The 18890-nt window shown below is 36.8% G+C and overlaps 1 protein-coding gene across 1 annotated transcript; it reads left to right on the forward strand.

The window, feature by feature from the left end:
* Window positions 1-7471: 7471 nt before the first annotated feature.
* Window positions 7472-14073, forward strand: LOC139743609 (uncharacterized). Its single transcript, XM_071654085.1, has 5 exons — window positions 7472-7592; window positions 9501-9731; window positions 10332-10478; window positions 12417-12527; window positions 13263-14073. Exons 1-5 carry the CDS (start codon window positions 7572-7574, stop codon window positions 13500-13502), a joined length of 750 nt encoding a protein of 249 aa, XP_071510186.1. The 5' UTR covers window positions 7472-7571; the 3' UTR covers window positions 13503-14073.
* Window positions 14074-18890: the final 4817 nt, after the last annotated feature.

The raw sequence follows: 18890 nt of genomic DNA on the forward strand, positions 1-18890 counted from the left end.
ACGCTAGAAATCATATTGGTGCCACACTTTTTTTTTTCGAACTCATTAATCGTATTATGATAAAAGAATTAACATAATGATTTAACAAGCGGGTCAAGGGCAGTGTGTGCGTTAGTGACGGTACACGACACCTTTAACGGTTTGAGTGCGGAGATATGCTGGTGAGTGAGTGGGTGTAAATGTCGAAGTAAATGCATTGAAAATGATGAAGGAGGTTGTGAGAGGCTAGCCTACTAGTATCTGACAGAACGAAGGAGATGGGAAAACATAGCCATGTTGGAGTGTGTGTGTGTGTGTGGGGGGGGGGGGGGGCTCCCATCAAATATTGGAAATGCAATGAAAAAAAAAACGTCTTTACACTAAGCGTTTTAATTTTTTTTTCTTTAAATAATGAATAAGAGAGGAGAATACTGCAGTAAAAGCAATTATGATAATAACAATTATCACGAGGAGAATGATGAATATGTGAAAGGACCTACATAAATCTTCATCTTCATTTCGAATGAATCATTTCAAACGATTTCCTTATGAGAAGAGAGAATCCTTCCGTTGGTGAATTGCATCCTCAAAGCGAGTTGCTTTAAAAAGTATTGAGTATACTTATTGACAATACATAACAATGTAATCAATTGGATGAAAACGTGATACAGTAATGGCTGTATATTGAAAAAAGGAAAGGTAACCAAAGATATGTATAGGATAGTATGTTCAGGGTGCAAAATAGTTTACCAGTACCATATGTGCAGATAAATCAGAGTTCACGCTAGTACAAGCAGGAAAGGGTGACATATCGCCGCGAGGTATAGCGTCCCCACCCCGTGACGACAATTTGCCTCAGACCAAGGAGGTTTGAGAAATGGAGTAACAACAGTCTCATTCCCTTTAATCCAATGTTTCATGCCGCCACTCAGAAATATTTGAAGTATATGCTAAACTGGAGCTGCCTCACAGATAGGAAGACAATTATTGATTCATGTGGCACTGCATCGTGACTCGTCACTCTCAAAGGAAGATATGTCTTTATGATGGTAATTACTTTTCGCCGTCCCTTCTTTATAAGCGACACGTTAATAATACAGGCACGGGGATATGCGAATAAAAATTGTACAAAAATCGATGAAATTAAAAATCAAAATCACTCGTTTTTACATGAATTTACACTAATCTAACATATAAATGAATAAAGAACTATACTCGAAAATTATACCATATCAGTTTCATTCGTCGGAAGCGGTCGGAAAAATGATAAAATCGGCTTTGTAGTGAGAGTACAGATTCAAATATTTTCACGACATACAGCTCAGGTTTACCCTTTTGCACATAATCTTGCTTTACTTTTGTTTCATATGCTTTACCATTAAGAGAACATTCATTCTATTTGACAAATACACAAGCAGAATATTATAAACGATGTATAATGTAAGAGTTTAAAATGAATCTTCAGATTGCTCAAAAAGACGGCGGCATGGAACCCTGATCATCAGAGGCACAAGTGCACCTGTGGAATTCTTTGGTGCATAAATAGAAAAATTGCAGCTGTTTAAATAATTACAGCCAGTTGGAACTCCATCTCTTAAACCTCCTTGCTCAGACCAAGTGTAAAGTATAAAAAAGGAGAATATTATATATGAAGACTGATAATGCGAAATGGGCTAAGCTCCATTTTTCAACATTTCAAAGTAAGTCCATCATCAGATAGAGCAAAATGAAATCTTTCCAGTAACACCTTACTTGTAACATAACAAGGAATGTTCTAAAAGTTATGATTAAAAATATTCCACATTTTCCTACAATTTCTTTTGTTTTTATCACCTTCACTGCAAAAAGTCCGGTGTTAAATAGTGAACGCCGAGCTGGTGTTAAATTTTCGGTGCTCATTTATGGTGTTAAATTAACACCTACGGGTGTCATTTCCAATTTTTAAACTGTTTTTTGAAGAGTTTCTTAGTAATTGCACTTCTTGTTGATTTTTTATTTAAACAAGACGATCAAGAATTTTACATTGAAATACTAGATTTTTGAAAAAATGTGAAAATAAATTTACACCAAAGTAACACCAGCTGGTGTGGTCCCTTATTGAAGCTGGACGGGTGTTAAACCATTGATATTAACACCAGCAAATATCAAATCAACACCATGTGGTGTCATTTTTGAATTAACACCAGTACAGTGTCAAAATAACACCAAGTCAGTGTCAAATTAACACCACGAAGTGTCAGGTGAACACTTTTCAACACCATCACAGTGCATTTTTAACACCTGTGGGTGTGGTCCTTTATTGAAGTTTGATCGGTGTTAGATTTAACACCCGTGGTGTTAAATCTAACACCGATGTTTTTACAGTGTTCAATCACAAATATCTCAACTTATCAGGAATGGAGTTACTTCCTTTTTTTGCGATAAAACTCTTCGTATTATGCAATGTAAATAGAATACAGTTCGGAATAAACAGTGTTTACTAACATGGGATTACAACATCCGTATAAAAGATATTAAAGGGACGCGACGGTGCAAAATTGTACCTTTTGAGATTAGTTTATAGGAACAGGAAGTGATTACACTGTAGACAAATGAGACTATAACTCGCGGCGAGACATACAGAACCCATACCGCCCCAGTGACATGCCCGAAATCTCTGTCCCATAGTGGCTATGAACAATATTAATGATCAGCAATATGAATATAATGTTTTTAGTACAAGTGCGGGAAAATTGTACGCTTGTCTGTAAAGCCGGGTCTGTTGGAGCAAGAAGAAAAAAAAAAGAAGAGGAGGAGGAGGAGGATTATGTTTGCTTCAAGGCCATGTCACCTCTGTGGTGAATACACGAAACTTCTGGAACACGATAAAATTAACCCACAAAATGTCAAATAGAATGAATTGCCCAAATGAAAGACTTTAATGGAACTAGATTACACATAAATCGCAGACTTATCATATTGATGTCATCTTAGTATTAGAAGGGTTCATACACCGTGCATGTATAATCATTTATGAGAAATTCACTTTTTATTGTCTTTCCATTTTCTTTTCTTGACATGTGTCTCTTGAGCTGTACCATCTCTATTTCCTTGTGCTACAGTGACAGTGATCCTATCGCACATTCAACAAAGGGCACACGAGCTTTCACCTGTGAATTCTAAACCCGAGTTTGAGGATGTTGGGGGGGGGGGGGGGGGGGGCTTCACATCTCCTTGCGGCACCACTCTCCTCATGGCACCACTCCCCGCATCTCCCCTGCTGGTACCCGAACCGCGGTTAACCGCAGTTATGGTATGTTATGATTTGATACTGCTAGAACATTGTAGACGGGGGTTTCCCGTCAAGTTCTGAGAGAAATCATGTCAACTTTAATCCCGTTGAAGAAAACCTCAATATTTTAAAGTCTCTGCTCTTATTAAATATCAGTAAAAGAGGAAGTGGTTTAAAGAACAACAACAACAAAACCCCTCACTTTCAAACGTATGTTATAGGACATTAACCTATTACATCATGTAGTTCATCGATATTACTTGGACCTGTTTACGCCAACTTTTGATGGGATTTTCCCATTTCTGTCAAACTGCTAAAAGTGTTGTGTTTTAGTTCAATTAATATCCTTTTAAGAGATAGCGGGGGGGGGGGGGGGGTGGGAGGGGGTTGTGCAATGCATATTCTTTACGTAAACTGCGATAACAAAACCAGAACAAAGAAATAATAAACTTTGAGTACCGATTTCAATTATCGTTGTGCACGCATACAAACTACAAACCTCTCCGACATTGATGACTTCATAAATGAGGCAATGTTGAAACAAACTTGAAGGGATTACTATCGAGATACATTGCACCGTCACACAAAGTATAGAATCGAAGAATACTATGCAATATACAACGCAATACAATACAATACAATACAATACAATGCATTACAATACAATACAATACAATACAATACAATACAATACAATACAATGCAATGCAATGCAATACAATACACTACACTACAATACAATACAATGCATTACAATACAATACAATACAATACAATACAATACAATACAATACAATACAATGCAATACAATACAATACAATACAATACAATACAATACAATACAATGCAATGGAATACAATACAATACAAAACAATACAATACAATACAGACCAATACAATATAATACATTGCATTACAATACAACACAACACAATACAATGTAATACAATGCAATGCAATACAATAAAATTACAATACAATACAATACAATACAATACAATACAATACAATACAATACAACCAGTGGCGTATCTAGGGGAAACGGCGCCCGGGGCAAGCGCGAAAATTGCGCCCTTAATTTCTGAAAAAGTGTTCAACCCCAACCCCATCCCGGTAGGGACTTTAAACAAAGTCTACATTGTATGCTTTTTTCAAGCACTTAAAAGGGGTCTTTTGAGGGTGTAGCGAATTTTTATAAATTTTGGCGAGCGAGCGCAGCGAGCGAGCCGAAAATGTTTGTATTTCAGCTTACAAAAACATGGAATTCTTGCCATTTTTTGCTTATAAAATCTTACAATTCTAATCAAGATATAGTGACGGCCTTATAGATAACGATTTATACCAACAAACTGAGGACTTTAAAAAAATACTCTAAATTAGTGCGCGCGAGTGAGCCGAAATTTGTATATTTCTGCGTCATCATCACGTTTTGTTCTTATCTCTCTATATATAAATTTTGGCGAGCGAGCGCAGCGAGCGAGCCGAAAATTTTTGTATTTCAGCTTACTAAGCATGGAACTCTTGTCATTTTTTGCGTATTAAATCTTACAATTCTAATCAAGATATATAGTGACGGCCTTATAGATAACGATTTATACCACCAAAGTGAGGACTTGAAAAAATACTCTAAATCAATATGAGCGAGTGAGCCGAAATTTGTATATTTCCGCGTCATCATTGCGTTTTGTTCTTATCTTGTTTGATTTGGGGTTTTTTTTTGCGCCCCCCCCCCCATGTTCGAAACCGTTGGCGCCTTTTGATCCAATTGGCGATCGCTTCAGAACGAAAGAAATTGCAGCCGCTGCTCAGTGAAACGTTTTGCCTGCTAGATATTAAATGACATGTGTGAACACAATAGACATTGTCATTTTGTCCGCGTCATCATCAAGTTTTGTTCTTACCTTCTTTTTGTATATATTTGGCGAGCGAGCGCAGCGAGCGCGCCGAAAATTTTTTTATTTCAGCTTACGGAACATGGAATTCTTGTGTGAACACAATAAACATTGTCATTTTGTCCGCGTCATCATCATGTTTTGTTTTTATCTTGTTTGATTTGGTTTTCTGCCCCCCCCCCCCTTTCCGGGCGAGTTTTTTTTTTTCTTCTTCTTCTTCTTTTTTCTTTTCTTCTTCTTCTTCGTTTTTTTTCTTCTTTTCTTCGCTTTTTTTTTTTTCGTTTTTTTGCGCCCCCAAGGAGTGGCGCCCGGGGCACGTGCCCCCCTTGCCCCCCCCCCCCCCCCCTAGATACGCCACTGAATACAACGCAATACAATACAATAATTTTTTCCCCTCAATGGGATATCCATAATGCATTACAATGCAATGCAATACAATGCAATACAATACAATACAATACAATGCAATGCAATACAATACAATACACTACAATACAATACAATGCATACAATACAATACAATACAATACAATACAATACAATACAATACAACACAATACAATGCAATGGAATACAATACAATACAAAACAATACAATACAATACAGACCAATACAATACAATACATTGCATTACAATATAACACAACACAATACAATGTAATACAATGCAATGCAATACAATAGAATTACAATACAATACAATACAATACAATACAGTACAATACAATACAACGCAATACAATACAATAATTTTTCCCCTCACTGGGATATGTGTATTCAATTCAATTCAATACAATATACATCAAGAAAAAAGGTGTCTAAAAAGACACCATTTTTTCTGAAACACTATGCAATAAATGATTGATAAATTTCCCGTGAGGGTCAGGGCGCTTACACTATTGCAACAAAGAGAGAGAGAGAGATTAAAGGCTCTGTTAACATGATTGCGATTGGATTTATTGTTATCAGTCGAGGGGAGGAGGGCATTGTATTCAGGGCCCTCTATCAGAATAGCCTTTACTGAGGACTGGACAGGTGTACCCACGAGCTGACCGCGAAGAGCAACTGTACAATCCGTGTATGACACATGCATGACATAGGGAAAATGATTGTAGTTTCTCGTATACATTGCAGTCAATTATCCACTTTATTGCGGACAAATGATTTGACGATGGTAGATAATGACCAAATACTGCTGATCTAATCTTAACTAGTTCAATATTTTAAGGAAAAAAAGACATTTAGCCCTGGGTATATAGAGTTAATTATGATACTGTTCTGTCTTGGAGCAATATGTGTTCCTTGTATAGATATTCGGAATGTACTACATTACTAAAGTAGCGTAGCAGTAGTATTCAAGATGATATAATGATGATGACAGGAATAATGATAATAGGCCATATAATAATAACAATAATAATAATAATACTGATAATTATCATAACATTAGTAATAATAATAAAAATGATATGATGATAATACAATCATAATTATAATAACAAAAATAGTGAAACCAATTAGAATAAGAATGGCAATGGTAACTAGAAAAGCACTCTGAGAGCGCAGACCTCCGCCAAGCAGCTACTTTCCACCGTAATCTTGCTTTTCCATAGAGATCAGTGATTTCGACCCACTAAAAAATCGCCCGATTTCCCAATATAGAATCCTTTGTTACGTCATAAACCCTCAGCTGCACGGCGCTCTTTAGTGCGCGCATGCAAACTTCAAATACGTGCAGCCTGAACTCCCAAGTTCATTGACCCTACCTGCCAAAATATCAAAAATCCTTAATAAATTCCCCACAACTTCTTGGATCACTACCAAAAGTTAACTGTTTGTTACTTGTGTCATTCTCAACCTTTCTTGCAAGTTTCATCCCAATCCATTTAGTACTTTTTGAGTTATTTTGCACACGGACAAACTAACTAGCTAACGAAAGAACAAACAAACCAACGGTAACGAAAACATAACCTTCTCCCTTGGCGGAGGTAATAATGTCTCTTTTTCTCCAGGGAAGCCTCTGCAGTGTTGATACCGTTTTACACGAGGAACCTGCCATGAAAATTTAATACCCTGGCTTTGCCAAAAACCCATACATACATTTCGGTCGAGCAGAGAGGGTTACATGGTGGGTAAAACATCCTGTCCAAAGACGGATCTTAAGTGAAACTTGATATCATATTGAACGAAAGCCAGATTTAGGTGAGCGCTCCATTGATTTGGTTCCAACCTATCAGAGCACGAGGATTTTGAGTGAAATTTGAGTTTTTACAAAGCCAAGCCCAAACGTTTTGCTATAAATCAGGTGAACCTGCAATATCTTGTCAACAGACAACTGGACGGTGAGCGGACATCTTACCCACTCCTTCAACTGTCGACCTTGCAACTTCTTCCACTGACAGTCTTTCATCAACTACGATTTCACCATGGAGAAATCAGAATCACAGGTAAGCTTTCCAGACTGACTTTTAACATCACAGAAATGATTTGGCAGTATTATTCGCACATTTAGGTGTGTTTTTGAAGCATTAATTTACTTAGCTCGTCTATCCCTTTTAGATGCAAAATAATTTGCAAGCTATAGCACAAAAACGTTATCAGCATCATTCAGTGATCAATTGTAAAATGTTATATAGATCAATTTGACATAAATACATCTTATATGTATAATGGTGTTGTTGCTGTTTTTTTTAATGTTCCACGTCCAACAAGCTTAGCTTTTTAGAGTACACTTTTCCATCATTATGATTACTTCTTCTTTGTTGTTACCTTCACAACTCAGTGTGCACTGTTGTTTTTATTGTTATAACACCATTCGTGCGTATATTTTATATTGTGTTCAATTAATTGTCCTTTCCAGCTGCGTGAAGTCAAACTGACACATGTACCGCTTTGTATCATATATTTTGTTTTGATGGAAATATATAAACTATTGAATTGAATTAAATTGAAACACTTTCCGTACTAGCTATTCCAAGCTAATGCGGCCTCATTGCAATCTTTCAAAGAATTTGCAATTCCCAAAGTCCTTTCAACTGTTCAAGGAAGACAGCAATTAAGTAACAGATCTATATACAGTGGCATTTTTGGCAATGAGCATATTATCATGATGATTATCATAATCGACGTTGATATTCTACGTGCATCTAAGATCTTCGCACAGTTAAAGAGATCGTATGTGACCGTGTATCTCAAAACGAACATAAATTCGCACACATTGATTTTGCGTGAGGACTGAAAATAAGTGAAATGGGTCAACCTAGCCGAACTTGACTTTCTCATATTTTCTGAAAGAGCGGGTCTTCTTTTACATTATGCTAAAATTTGGTATCATAAAACGGGCAGGAAAGTGTGTGTTTTTTTTAGCAGTTTATCTCGAACGTTTTTGGTAGAATAGTGTGATTAGGTGTGTCTTTAGAATCCCTTTTTCATTTCTGAAAAACCTTGTCCACACTCTTCACTTTCAACTATAATAACTTTTGAAAGGATGATGCTACTGCTTTGAAAGTTGGCATTAATTATGGACAGAATGTGTTAATGAGGCATGCTTAATTTCAGTTTAATTTGATAATTTCTTCATTGTTGTTACTCTGGTGGTTTATTTCCTGTTTTTTGTCCCATTCATCGCACAGCCAGCACGGTTTGGTAAAGATTAAGCGCTTGAATAGACACTGTACTTCAAAGCCACTTTTCTCAGTTCACACTTTTTCTGAGTTTGTGCTTTCTTTCCAGTATTTAGATAGGTTAGGAGAGTCCATTTGATTTGAGTTATACATCATTTTAAAGCTTAAAATCTGCTCTTTCAGAATATGGTCTTAACTAAAAAGTCATGTCTGGCGACTTTTTGTTTGTTTTGAGGTGCAGGGTCACGTATAATTTCGGTTGAGATTTGACTTCAGGGTTCTAACTTCTGTTGATAATACTTTTTTTTTTTCGAGATAATGAGAAACTTCTTACGAAATATGAAAGTGCGTAACATAATTCGAAGTTAAATTCAAAGTTTATTATTGATGGAATTTTGTTTGGAAATAGCCAGGAAACCCGAAACATATCGATGTAAATAACATCTTTAATTAGGATTACTTTGTAAAAAGTATTGTTCCGGATATCTCAGCCAGTTTAAAACCAATTTGCATCAAGCAAACTTAGATTTCCTCGTAGCATTATACTCAGTATAACATTTCATTTCAAGTGGATTCTAAGTATCTTGCAGAAGGCTGAATCATAAAAACTGAATCATAACGTCAACAAAAACTATACCATTCCTTTAATATTTCCGAAGTTCACTTCTGCTCATTCAAACTTTCACATCCAAACACCTCAAAACTCCCAACCCCCTCCTTTGCCTACCTTAGTGCGACAATAATTCTTCGTCTCTGCCACCATACGCCGAGATGGGGGCAGATACGGCGCCACCAAAAGCCTCGCGTTTCACCTCGTGGAGGATCCCCTGTACCGCTGTACTCATCACAGTTCTACTTGTAGCCGGTGCCATCACAATCACTGCAATGGCTCACAAGGGGAGTCCTCAATGCCCGCAATCAGCAAACAGTAGTCGCCCGAATCAAGTCCTAGATCATGATTCCGTGAGTGCAAAGATACTTTACATACTTTATGAATACCATTTTGATTATGGTCATGGTGAAAATGATCACAATTTCCACCCCCCCCCCCAAAAAAAAAAAAAAAATCGTAGCATTAATTCAACCTTAGATTTGTGTGCGTGTGTGTGTGTGTTCCACTGTGGTTATATTTTTATTAAGGCAACATTTTAGAAACTCACTTTATGCAGATAATCATATTTCATGGATAGCATGGAAGTTCTAAAATGCAGATTACATTTACAAACACTTGACGAAGACTAAGAAAGCGTAAAAGACAAAAAAAAAAGGTACAGATAGTGAGACTTATGTTTCTTTTTCTGTGGTATGAAAAGAATATCTACTCAAAATTTACCCCCAAAATTAATCAATTATGAACTTTATTTTTATAATAGATGAAACTGCATTACTTGGTTTATTTTCATGTCGTCCTAATAAGTTTCACATTAGACTAATTTTTGAAAGGTATCAGGATATTGGCTGAATCTTCAAATATCGTGCCCAAACACAAGTTGCTACGTCATAACAACCGATTAACCCTGTAGAGTCAAGGCTGTGTTTACAAACTGATCACGTGATTTGCAGACTGGGCACGTGGAGCTGAGGGGCGAAAACGGGGAATCTGCCTCCGAAACCGTGACCTACAACAGCGCCCTCAACACTGTTCTCATCAACGCTCCTGGTAACTTCAGCGGCAGCTCGCCAGCCACGATCGCGATCGACTTCGATCGGGTGAGTTCGATTTCGTGTTGGCCCCTACATTTACTTTTTTTTTTCATGAAATGCAATACCAAAAAGATAAAGCATACATGAAATAATATGATAACAATAATACAATTACATAAAAAATGATACAAATAACAATGGAATCGTCCACTTCGAGCGTTACTCCTGACTGTACGGTCTCCATTTTTCGTCTCATCTTTCGTCTCAATTTTTCGTTTTATATCTTCCTCTTGGAGTCGACTTTTTAAAAATTATTTGTCATTTTGTACAAAGTTTGCATCGTGGAACATTTTGGTCAGTTATGACGGCTCGTTTTCTGTTGGATGGATGGCGGGTGGTGTGGTGGTACTTTACGACTTTTTGAAATCAGAATTGTTTGTAACAGGACACACATGCGCAGGGACAGTGCAATACTTTAATGAGTAGTTGCCATTTAGTTACAATGTTCTGTTTCCTTCTGCATATTTGCATGTCTGTATTCCATTGTTTGAAGAGCTTGCTTCCAAAAAGCGCTAAATCCATCATTTTCAATGGATTTAGAGCTTTTTGGACGCAAGGGCGGTTTTTTTTTTTTTTTTTTAGATTATTAACACGATTTTCATGCCTGAGTGCATGGCAATAAATGACTTGAATCTTCGCAAAATGTTTTTTCACACTGTTGACGTTTCTATAAATTGAATAGAATGAAATATATTAGAACTTTTCGAGCATCATCCAAGGAAAACAAAACAAATACATGGGAGGGGGATACCCCACCCCTTCCGACCCTCCTGTTGTAGCTCGGCGATCCTCCTCATAGGTTGTATAGTCGCGACATTTTGTGTGTAATAGCAATATCATTGATTTGCATTGAATTGCATTGCATTACTTGTTTTTATGCAATGACAGTGATAAATTACAAGGTACTAGAGGGGTTAATTTTGTTCAGACAAGTTTATGAACGAATAGTCCAAACACCTCAAAAATCATTTTAAATCACATGTATACAAATCACGTTCATGTTTTGTACAATGATGAGTATTTTATGTGGTTATGTCTGAAAGATATTCATCTGTTCATCTCTTAAAGAGTAACTTGCGAAGTTCAGCATTGTGTAGGACAAGGTAGCCCCCTCCCACTATGGATCTTTTTTCATTTCTTTTTTCGAATCGAAAAAGAACACATAGAAAACACTTTTTGTGGAATATTCGGAAAAGTTTCATCCCCAAAGGGTACCGACTCTATAAGCCTATAAGAGGGACGGTCGAGCTGTAACAGGCTCTGATCAACAGGAGGGTCGGAAGGGGCTGGGTATATCCCCTTCCGATTCGAGGGAACTTATGCATTTTTAGAATTGAAATTCAATAATCCCGCGCAAAATTTTGCTAGAATGTCCGGAAATTTGCATCAGGGAATTGTAGTAAGTCTGAATTGAGACCAATCGGTGGAAGGATCGACGAGGAAGGAGGTATCCCTCTCCGATATGCTTCTGCACTTAGATAATTGAAATTCAACAATCTCGTGCACATTTAGTGGAATTACCTTGGGAAATTGTCCCAAAGTATACTAAATCTCGGTGGGAACCCAGCGGGGAGGATGTGTTTATCCATGGGAGGGGTTGACCTCCCTCCCATGAGATGGAGATTTTGTATTTTCATAACTGAAATTCAACAATCTGGCGCACACTGAGGTCCAAACAGTTGGACAGTTTTCTATAAAATAAAAAGGCCAAACAATTTCACATCTCGAGAATTCCTGGGGCGGGGAAGGGGCAAACATTTTCATGGGGGGAGGGGGGGGGGGGTGGCCCACCCCCATGTTAACTAGGTAACTCATCATGTCGTAGGAAAATGGTTGTGAGTTCCTCCTATTTGTGTATTTTTTTTTTTGACGCATCACCATGAAGTCCCGATGTACACTTAAATTAAATATATCAGAATTGTTTCTTTAAATCCTTTCTGGCAGAATGTGGTGTTTATGAATATCCATGATCAAAACACGTGCGTGGGTTTCGCCCTTGAAGACAAACTGGCACAGAAGGCAAAGAACTTCACCAGGAACAAGGAACATAATCAGGTATCATTATTTTATAGAGTTTGCGTATGGTATTGTGAATGTATACACGTGCACAGGAGCGGATCCAGGAATTCTGTAAAAGGGGGGGGGGGGGGGGGGGGCAACTAATATTTCTGGTGCCACTTCTGGGTTTCATTTCGTATTCTTTTTTTTATTTATTTTTTTGTTTATAAAACAAAAAAAAATAAGGGGGGGGGGGCATGCGCCTGTTGCGCCCCTCTTGATCCGCCACTGCGTGCATGTTTATAATCCTATATGTATATGATAGTGTGTAATATTTGATATAATATATGTTTATGTGCATGAGTTTTTGTGTATATGTGTGTAAATATCATTCGATTGAAGAGGCTCGAGGACCCATAAATCACAAGGTTACGGGAAGTGGAGTTGTTGTGGGTGTGGAGGTGTCCTCCATGCTATCTACCGTTACCACTTTTGAAGCTTAATCAGTGTTTGTAGTTTGCTTTGAAAAGTAAGAACCAACTTGATTACTTGTTTGTTAGGAGAATCTATTATACTTGACATGCCTTTTGATCCGATTGCTCCTTAAAACAAGCGCTTTCTCTCAAAGTTCCGCCCCCATCCATTACACATGCCTGCTTCTAATTCGTGTGTGTGTGTGTGTGTGTGTGTGTGTGTGTGTTCCGTATAGTTGATGTTGATTTGAGTTTATTGAATTAATCTAAAATAGTACTTTATTTTTTCCCTCGTTTGTTTCCCTGTTTGTTCATTCAGGTCATCGACTTGGTCTCGGACAAGATGGAGACAGAGAATTATCGTGACGTAGGAATAATTCCGGCTGGCTACGTCCAGGCCGCCAACGGACCTATCATCCGCGGGATGTGCAGCGGTCGAATGTCTCAGTGGCTGGAGGTGGGGACCGATGGAGAGATGTCGCAAGGGCGGAAGCGGCGCTTCTGCTTCCGAATCTGCGCTAATGTTTTTGGCGCCAGAGTATGCTACTGGCGATGTTAAGTTACAGACTAAGACAGTCTGAATGGCTGGTATCGCTCTACTGTCACAATTCTTAAAGTCTGCGAATTAGATTTCATGAGCCTGTCACCTTTTGGCCACCCCTGAAAATTGAAATGACTTTCCTATAAGCTGGTATGTTTTATAGAGGTAATTCAAACATTTACTCAGAATGATAAAACTGAAACTTCTTTATGATGAAGGGGAAAACAATAGATTTCCACAGAAATTATCCAGACCCCCCAAAATTCCAAAATCCTCCGTTTGAAAGGAAAACGTATATTCTAGTAACATGAGTTTTTTTTTTGTTTTTTTTTTCATTTGTTTTCCCAAAAACTGAGGGACGTATCACCGCCAGATTTCATACAAGATGTTAGGAGACAATAATGTTAAGTATTCTTTAAATCATGCCAACTATCATGGCACTGAACCTTTCAAGTGACATTGAAATTGAGAAACTGAAGATTTCTGATTTGCCAACATATACTACCAGACCTTTGTTCGTTTGTTGTGTTTTCAAAGTGACAAAGAGTTGATGTACACGACCGATATACTATTAAGTTGTAATACCACTACTTCTTCTATTTCTATAAGAATAATTATACTGTATAAAACACATATCTTGTATGATGTTCCTGTGGGAACAAGGTTTTGTTATCAATACTCAATTATGATTAGATCATAATAGTATAGATGTCTGTCCTTAGCTGACATAAGATAAAATTGCACTTTCACCTTTCGCTTTTAAGATTGCCAAAGCTATAGGATAAGTAGGATAGGACTGGTATAGTGAAAATGTTTTAAGAAGTCAGTTGTACAACCTTTGCTAAAATTGAATGACAGATAAGTGCCGATAAATTAAAAAAAAACCCAAACAATTCCAGGCGTGTATCCTATATATGAAGAGCTTGCGTCCAATAGGCTCTAAATCCATCATTTTTCAATGGTTTTAGCGCCTTTTGGAAGCAAGCTCTTCATATAAATTACTTATCTATATTTTGCGATCTTGATCTCGTAAAAAAGTGAACATCTGTGTCTACAAACATTTTCCTAAATGTCGAATTGTCAGTGCAGTAAAATATAAAGAGAGTCTGGCCAACTCGGTTTCGCCATAGATTAATGCGTTTTGAGGCCTGCGATTAGTCAAAATTGGTCCCGTGATTTTCGTGGAGCCATGTCGTTACCAAATTGCGCTTTGACGCAGTACCCTTTGTCAATTACCCTTTATTTTGCTTGCTTTCATTACGACGTCTGAGAGTACACGATATAACCAACTAAGGCGTAATATGCTGAGTAACGACATGGCGTCTAATTTAGCAGCTAGCCAGACTCTCTTTATATACAGCACTGCAAAATGTTTTAAAGTATAACAGTATTTTTGCATCTTGTAACCTATTCTTATAACCAGTCTGTCTTGCCTAATATATACATACCAGAATAAAAGAGAAAATGCATTCTAAATGAATCAGCCTGCATACTTTGATTTGCATCAATTCAGTATGGCTCGAAACATCTCGAAATGGCTTTGCAACTGTAATGGAGTGGCTGTAAAATCGCATCTTTTCGTACTGTAATATAACCCTTTGTGACATAAAACATAATATAAATTATTCTCTCTACCCTTCCACGGGGCTTGAACAAAACAGAAAATAAAGATATTCAAAATACATGCACATATCGATGTGAACTTATTGTGTTAGTCTAACATGTGAAATCACACACTTTAACAACTGAGTTTAAGGGATGATATAGTTTGGTGGAGATGAAGATTGAGCTTTTAACTTTTTGCGAGATACCAAGAAACCTCTTATGAAATAGTAGATACAGCGCATACCATTCTAAGAGGAATGCAAAGTTTATTTGATGAAAATCGGTTTTGGAATGGCTAGGACATCGTAAAAAAAGGTAAAACAAAGCGATCGTAATAAAAGGTGGGTCCCACCTTTTATTAGGATTACTCTGTTTTGCTCTTTCATATTTCATAAGAGGTTTCTCATTATCATAAAATCACCAAAAAGTGTTAGAAACCTGAAGTTAGGTCTCAACCAAAACTATACGATCCCTTTAAATATTTGCCCAAGATAATCACGATACTGCAATCTATTGACATGACTCAGAGAGTTTTTTCTTGTCTTTTTATTTGAAAGACATACACATGTACATGTCCAAAGAAACATATTCGGCTAGTCTAACATATAAATACACACAAAGGAAAAAGAAAAAGCAGACAAGCTTACATTTGTGCCACAGGCAAGTAGAAACTGCAATTTACTGACAAAGCTTTAAAAATTCCTTACTTTATAAGTTGAACTAGAAGTATCACTAAAGATGATTAATACCCCTGCTCCCGCAGCCCATATTCCTATGAAAAAGAAGTGAACCAGGGTTTGATAAAAGTTATGTATGTGTGTGTGTGTCGGTCTGTCTGTGTGTCTGTGTGTTTGTGTGTATGTGTGTATGTGTTTAGTAGCTTGTGAGTATCTTGTGAGCTTGACTCCTTTACAATATTGTGGAAGTAGTTCACGCCACAACATTTTCAATAAAATATACCGTTACCATGGCAACGCCTTTTCGGGTACAAACAAAAAGTGTGTCTTTCATAACAACACCTATAGATCATCATACATACCAAATTTGAAATAAATTGCTTTTAAACTGTGGAAGTAGTTAACTCGAAAAAAGTTTTGGGAAAATTGTGGTTACCATGACAATGCTTTCTCCGACAAACACGAAAAGATGTCTTGCACATCTACACTACAAAGTCATCATGTATCCCAAATGTCATCAAAATTGCTTCAAAACTGGAGGAGGAGTTCGAGATGCAAGATTTGCAACGGACCGCCCGACGGACCGACCACACGCTGATTCTTATCTAACCCCTTATACACTTCGTGTATGCGGGGGTATGGCAATATCTTTCTAGCAAGAGGCTAACAAAATCAAAGGCATATGATATTACAGTATTTTGACTACTCCCCCCCCCCCCTGAATTTACCTTTCTTTTGCTTTGTGATATACATAGTTAAACTTAAGAGGTGATAGACATTTTGAATTGAATTACTGAAACTGCACTGGTCTTACACTTGAGACACAGTGAACAGTTGTCAAATTAGCAAACAGTTCTGCACTTGCCTGAAAATGTATTTGTTCTCTTAATTCTTATATCGATCATGATTATGTCAAACAGCAATATAATGGTTATAAAAAAATACACCAAACGATGTCTTCGGCTTAACGAGCTAAATCATATATCATTATAGAAGAGTAAGAACAAAATTTTTGACCATAGCAAAATATTTCATTGAACTCTTTACACGAACAAAAGATGCGTACTTTTCTCTTCATCTTTATACAAGATATACGCAGACTATCTGCCTCTCACTGAATTACAACATATAATGGATGTTAAAATCTTGAACATCTCAGGAATGATACCAGTTTCATCACTGATGGTGATCAATCCCGTTTCGGACAAACCCTAATCAAGTTGCATTACCCAAAACCACGGAGTTAATTGTAGCTCCATGCCCCCCCCCCTAAAAAAAAAACAACAACATATATATATGTATATATATATATATATATATATATATATATACATATATACACTGTATATACATACAAGTATATCAAGAAAATCTATTCGCAATTGATATCGACGTTGTAATTCACGGTATGAGAGTAAAAACGAGAACTTTTGTAACATATCATTAACAATAAAGAAATGAATAAATGACAAATAAATGAATGAATAAATAAATGAAAACATCAGGATTAAACTTCATTGCCTTCTCATTTACTTTTCTCTAGAAATTTCCCCTAGTTTTGACGTGCAATGCATTCACATAGTTCTGAAAATGCCAATTGATAGTGCTCAGTAATAAAAGAAAAAAATATAATTATATTGCATGACTTCAACGAAACTGAGTGAAACATAAGCGGTAAAAAGTTTGTCTAAAAACTAAATCTATCCATGCAAGTTCAAGTATTCTGATATATCCTGCGTAAACAAATATTAATATATATATATATCATTTTTCTCTTAATTCCACCATAAATATCCAGACTCACTTGCCACATTAGTTCCTGTCCATCGTACTCGGGGCTCGATCAATACACCTTCTATGTTTTCAACAACACGCGTGATTTACGTCTATGCTATCCACCCCTAGGGTTCGTGTTTGAGAAGAGCACCTCGTGCCGAGTAAACTGCTGGAGGTGCTTCTAGAGAAAGGAACAATAAAAAAAAAATAAAATAATTTTCTAGTCTATCGATACCATATTCCTACAATAGTCAAATCATATGCATGGCAACATTTCTGCATGAACAAAATTGGGCTTGACTTCCTCAGAATTTATGTTTCAACAACGTTAAATAAGCATTCATGCGAATCTCTCATTTACACTTCGTACTTTTGTGCTGCTATCGAATCAATGAATGATTGCATTATGTAAATGATTTACACGGCCTCCTATAACATTTACAACGCGACCTCACTTCACATAACTGCTGATAAGACATGGGCAGCGCAGTGCAAATAGCCTCACAAATTATATGTCCCCATCGTGTCGCCATCTCTGGCGTGTTCTTATTCCCCTCTAAACGTTATTTCCATGCATGTGCTTTAATGCCATAATGACGGCACAACCAATTTGTGTGCCAAAAGGTAACCGGAACAAGTATCTGCTGTTGAAATCTATAATTCTACGTTAATGTTGGAAATGCCTGCCACACATGGACAATGTATTTGATTTCTCCTCTTTGCTAATATCGGAAGAACTTCGCTAAAATGCAAAACTCTCCAGAAATCAACAAAGAGTATCGCCACTAACATTTTTTTTTTTTTATTCAGAAAACGTGCACGATGTCGGTAATCGTCGAATGTCACGTGGTTTGCATCCCCCCCCAAAAAAAAGAAAAGAAAAGAAAACAACAACATCAAAGCACCAAGAAATAAGTGAAAAAAAAAATTAAGGTACATTGTACTGTTTACCATTAGAAGCAGTGATTTAGAAAATGTTCGAGTTATCACACGTAATGCATATGTGTAGTTCAGTCATGTCAGTTGTATCATAAAACACCCTACCATAAATTATAAGATTTCGCAACAGAACCTGAAAATATAAGGAGATATCACTATTTATCTCAATAAACCATAACTGTAGACAGATTAATCTCAAAACAGTTCTACTATAATCATTGTTCACATTTTGTACATTTAGAAATACTTAACATTGATTATACTGCTTAACATTTTAACGTCGGTTGTTTCTATCCTTAAAATAGTTTTATTTTAGAACTATTTTGAAGCACTAAAGCTATAGGTTTTTGTTTTATCTGCAAATATATGCCTTTGATTACGAACGATGCTGAATTATACGTAGTGGCAT

This window comes from Diadema antillarum, unplaced genomic scaffold (assembly GCF_040938485.1).
Source record: "Diadema antillarum isolate AM-2024a unplaced genomic scaffold, OU_Dant_1.0 seq00001098_RagTag, whole genome shotgun sequence".
Classification (NCBI taxonomy): Eukaryota; Metazoa; Echinodermata; class Echinoidea; order Diadematoida; family Diadematidae; genus Diadema; species Diadema antillarum.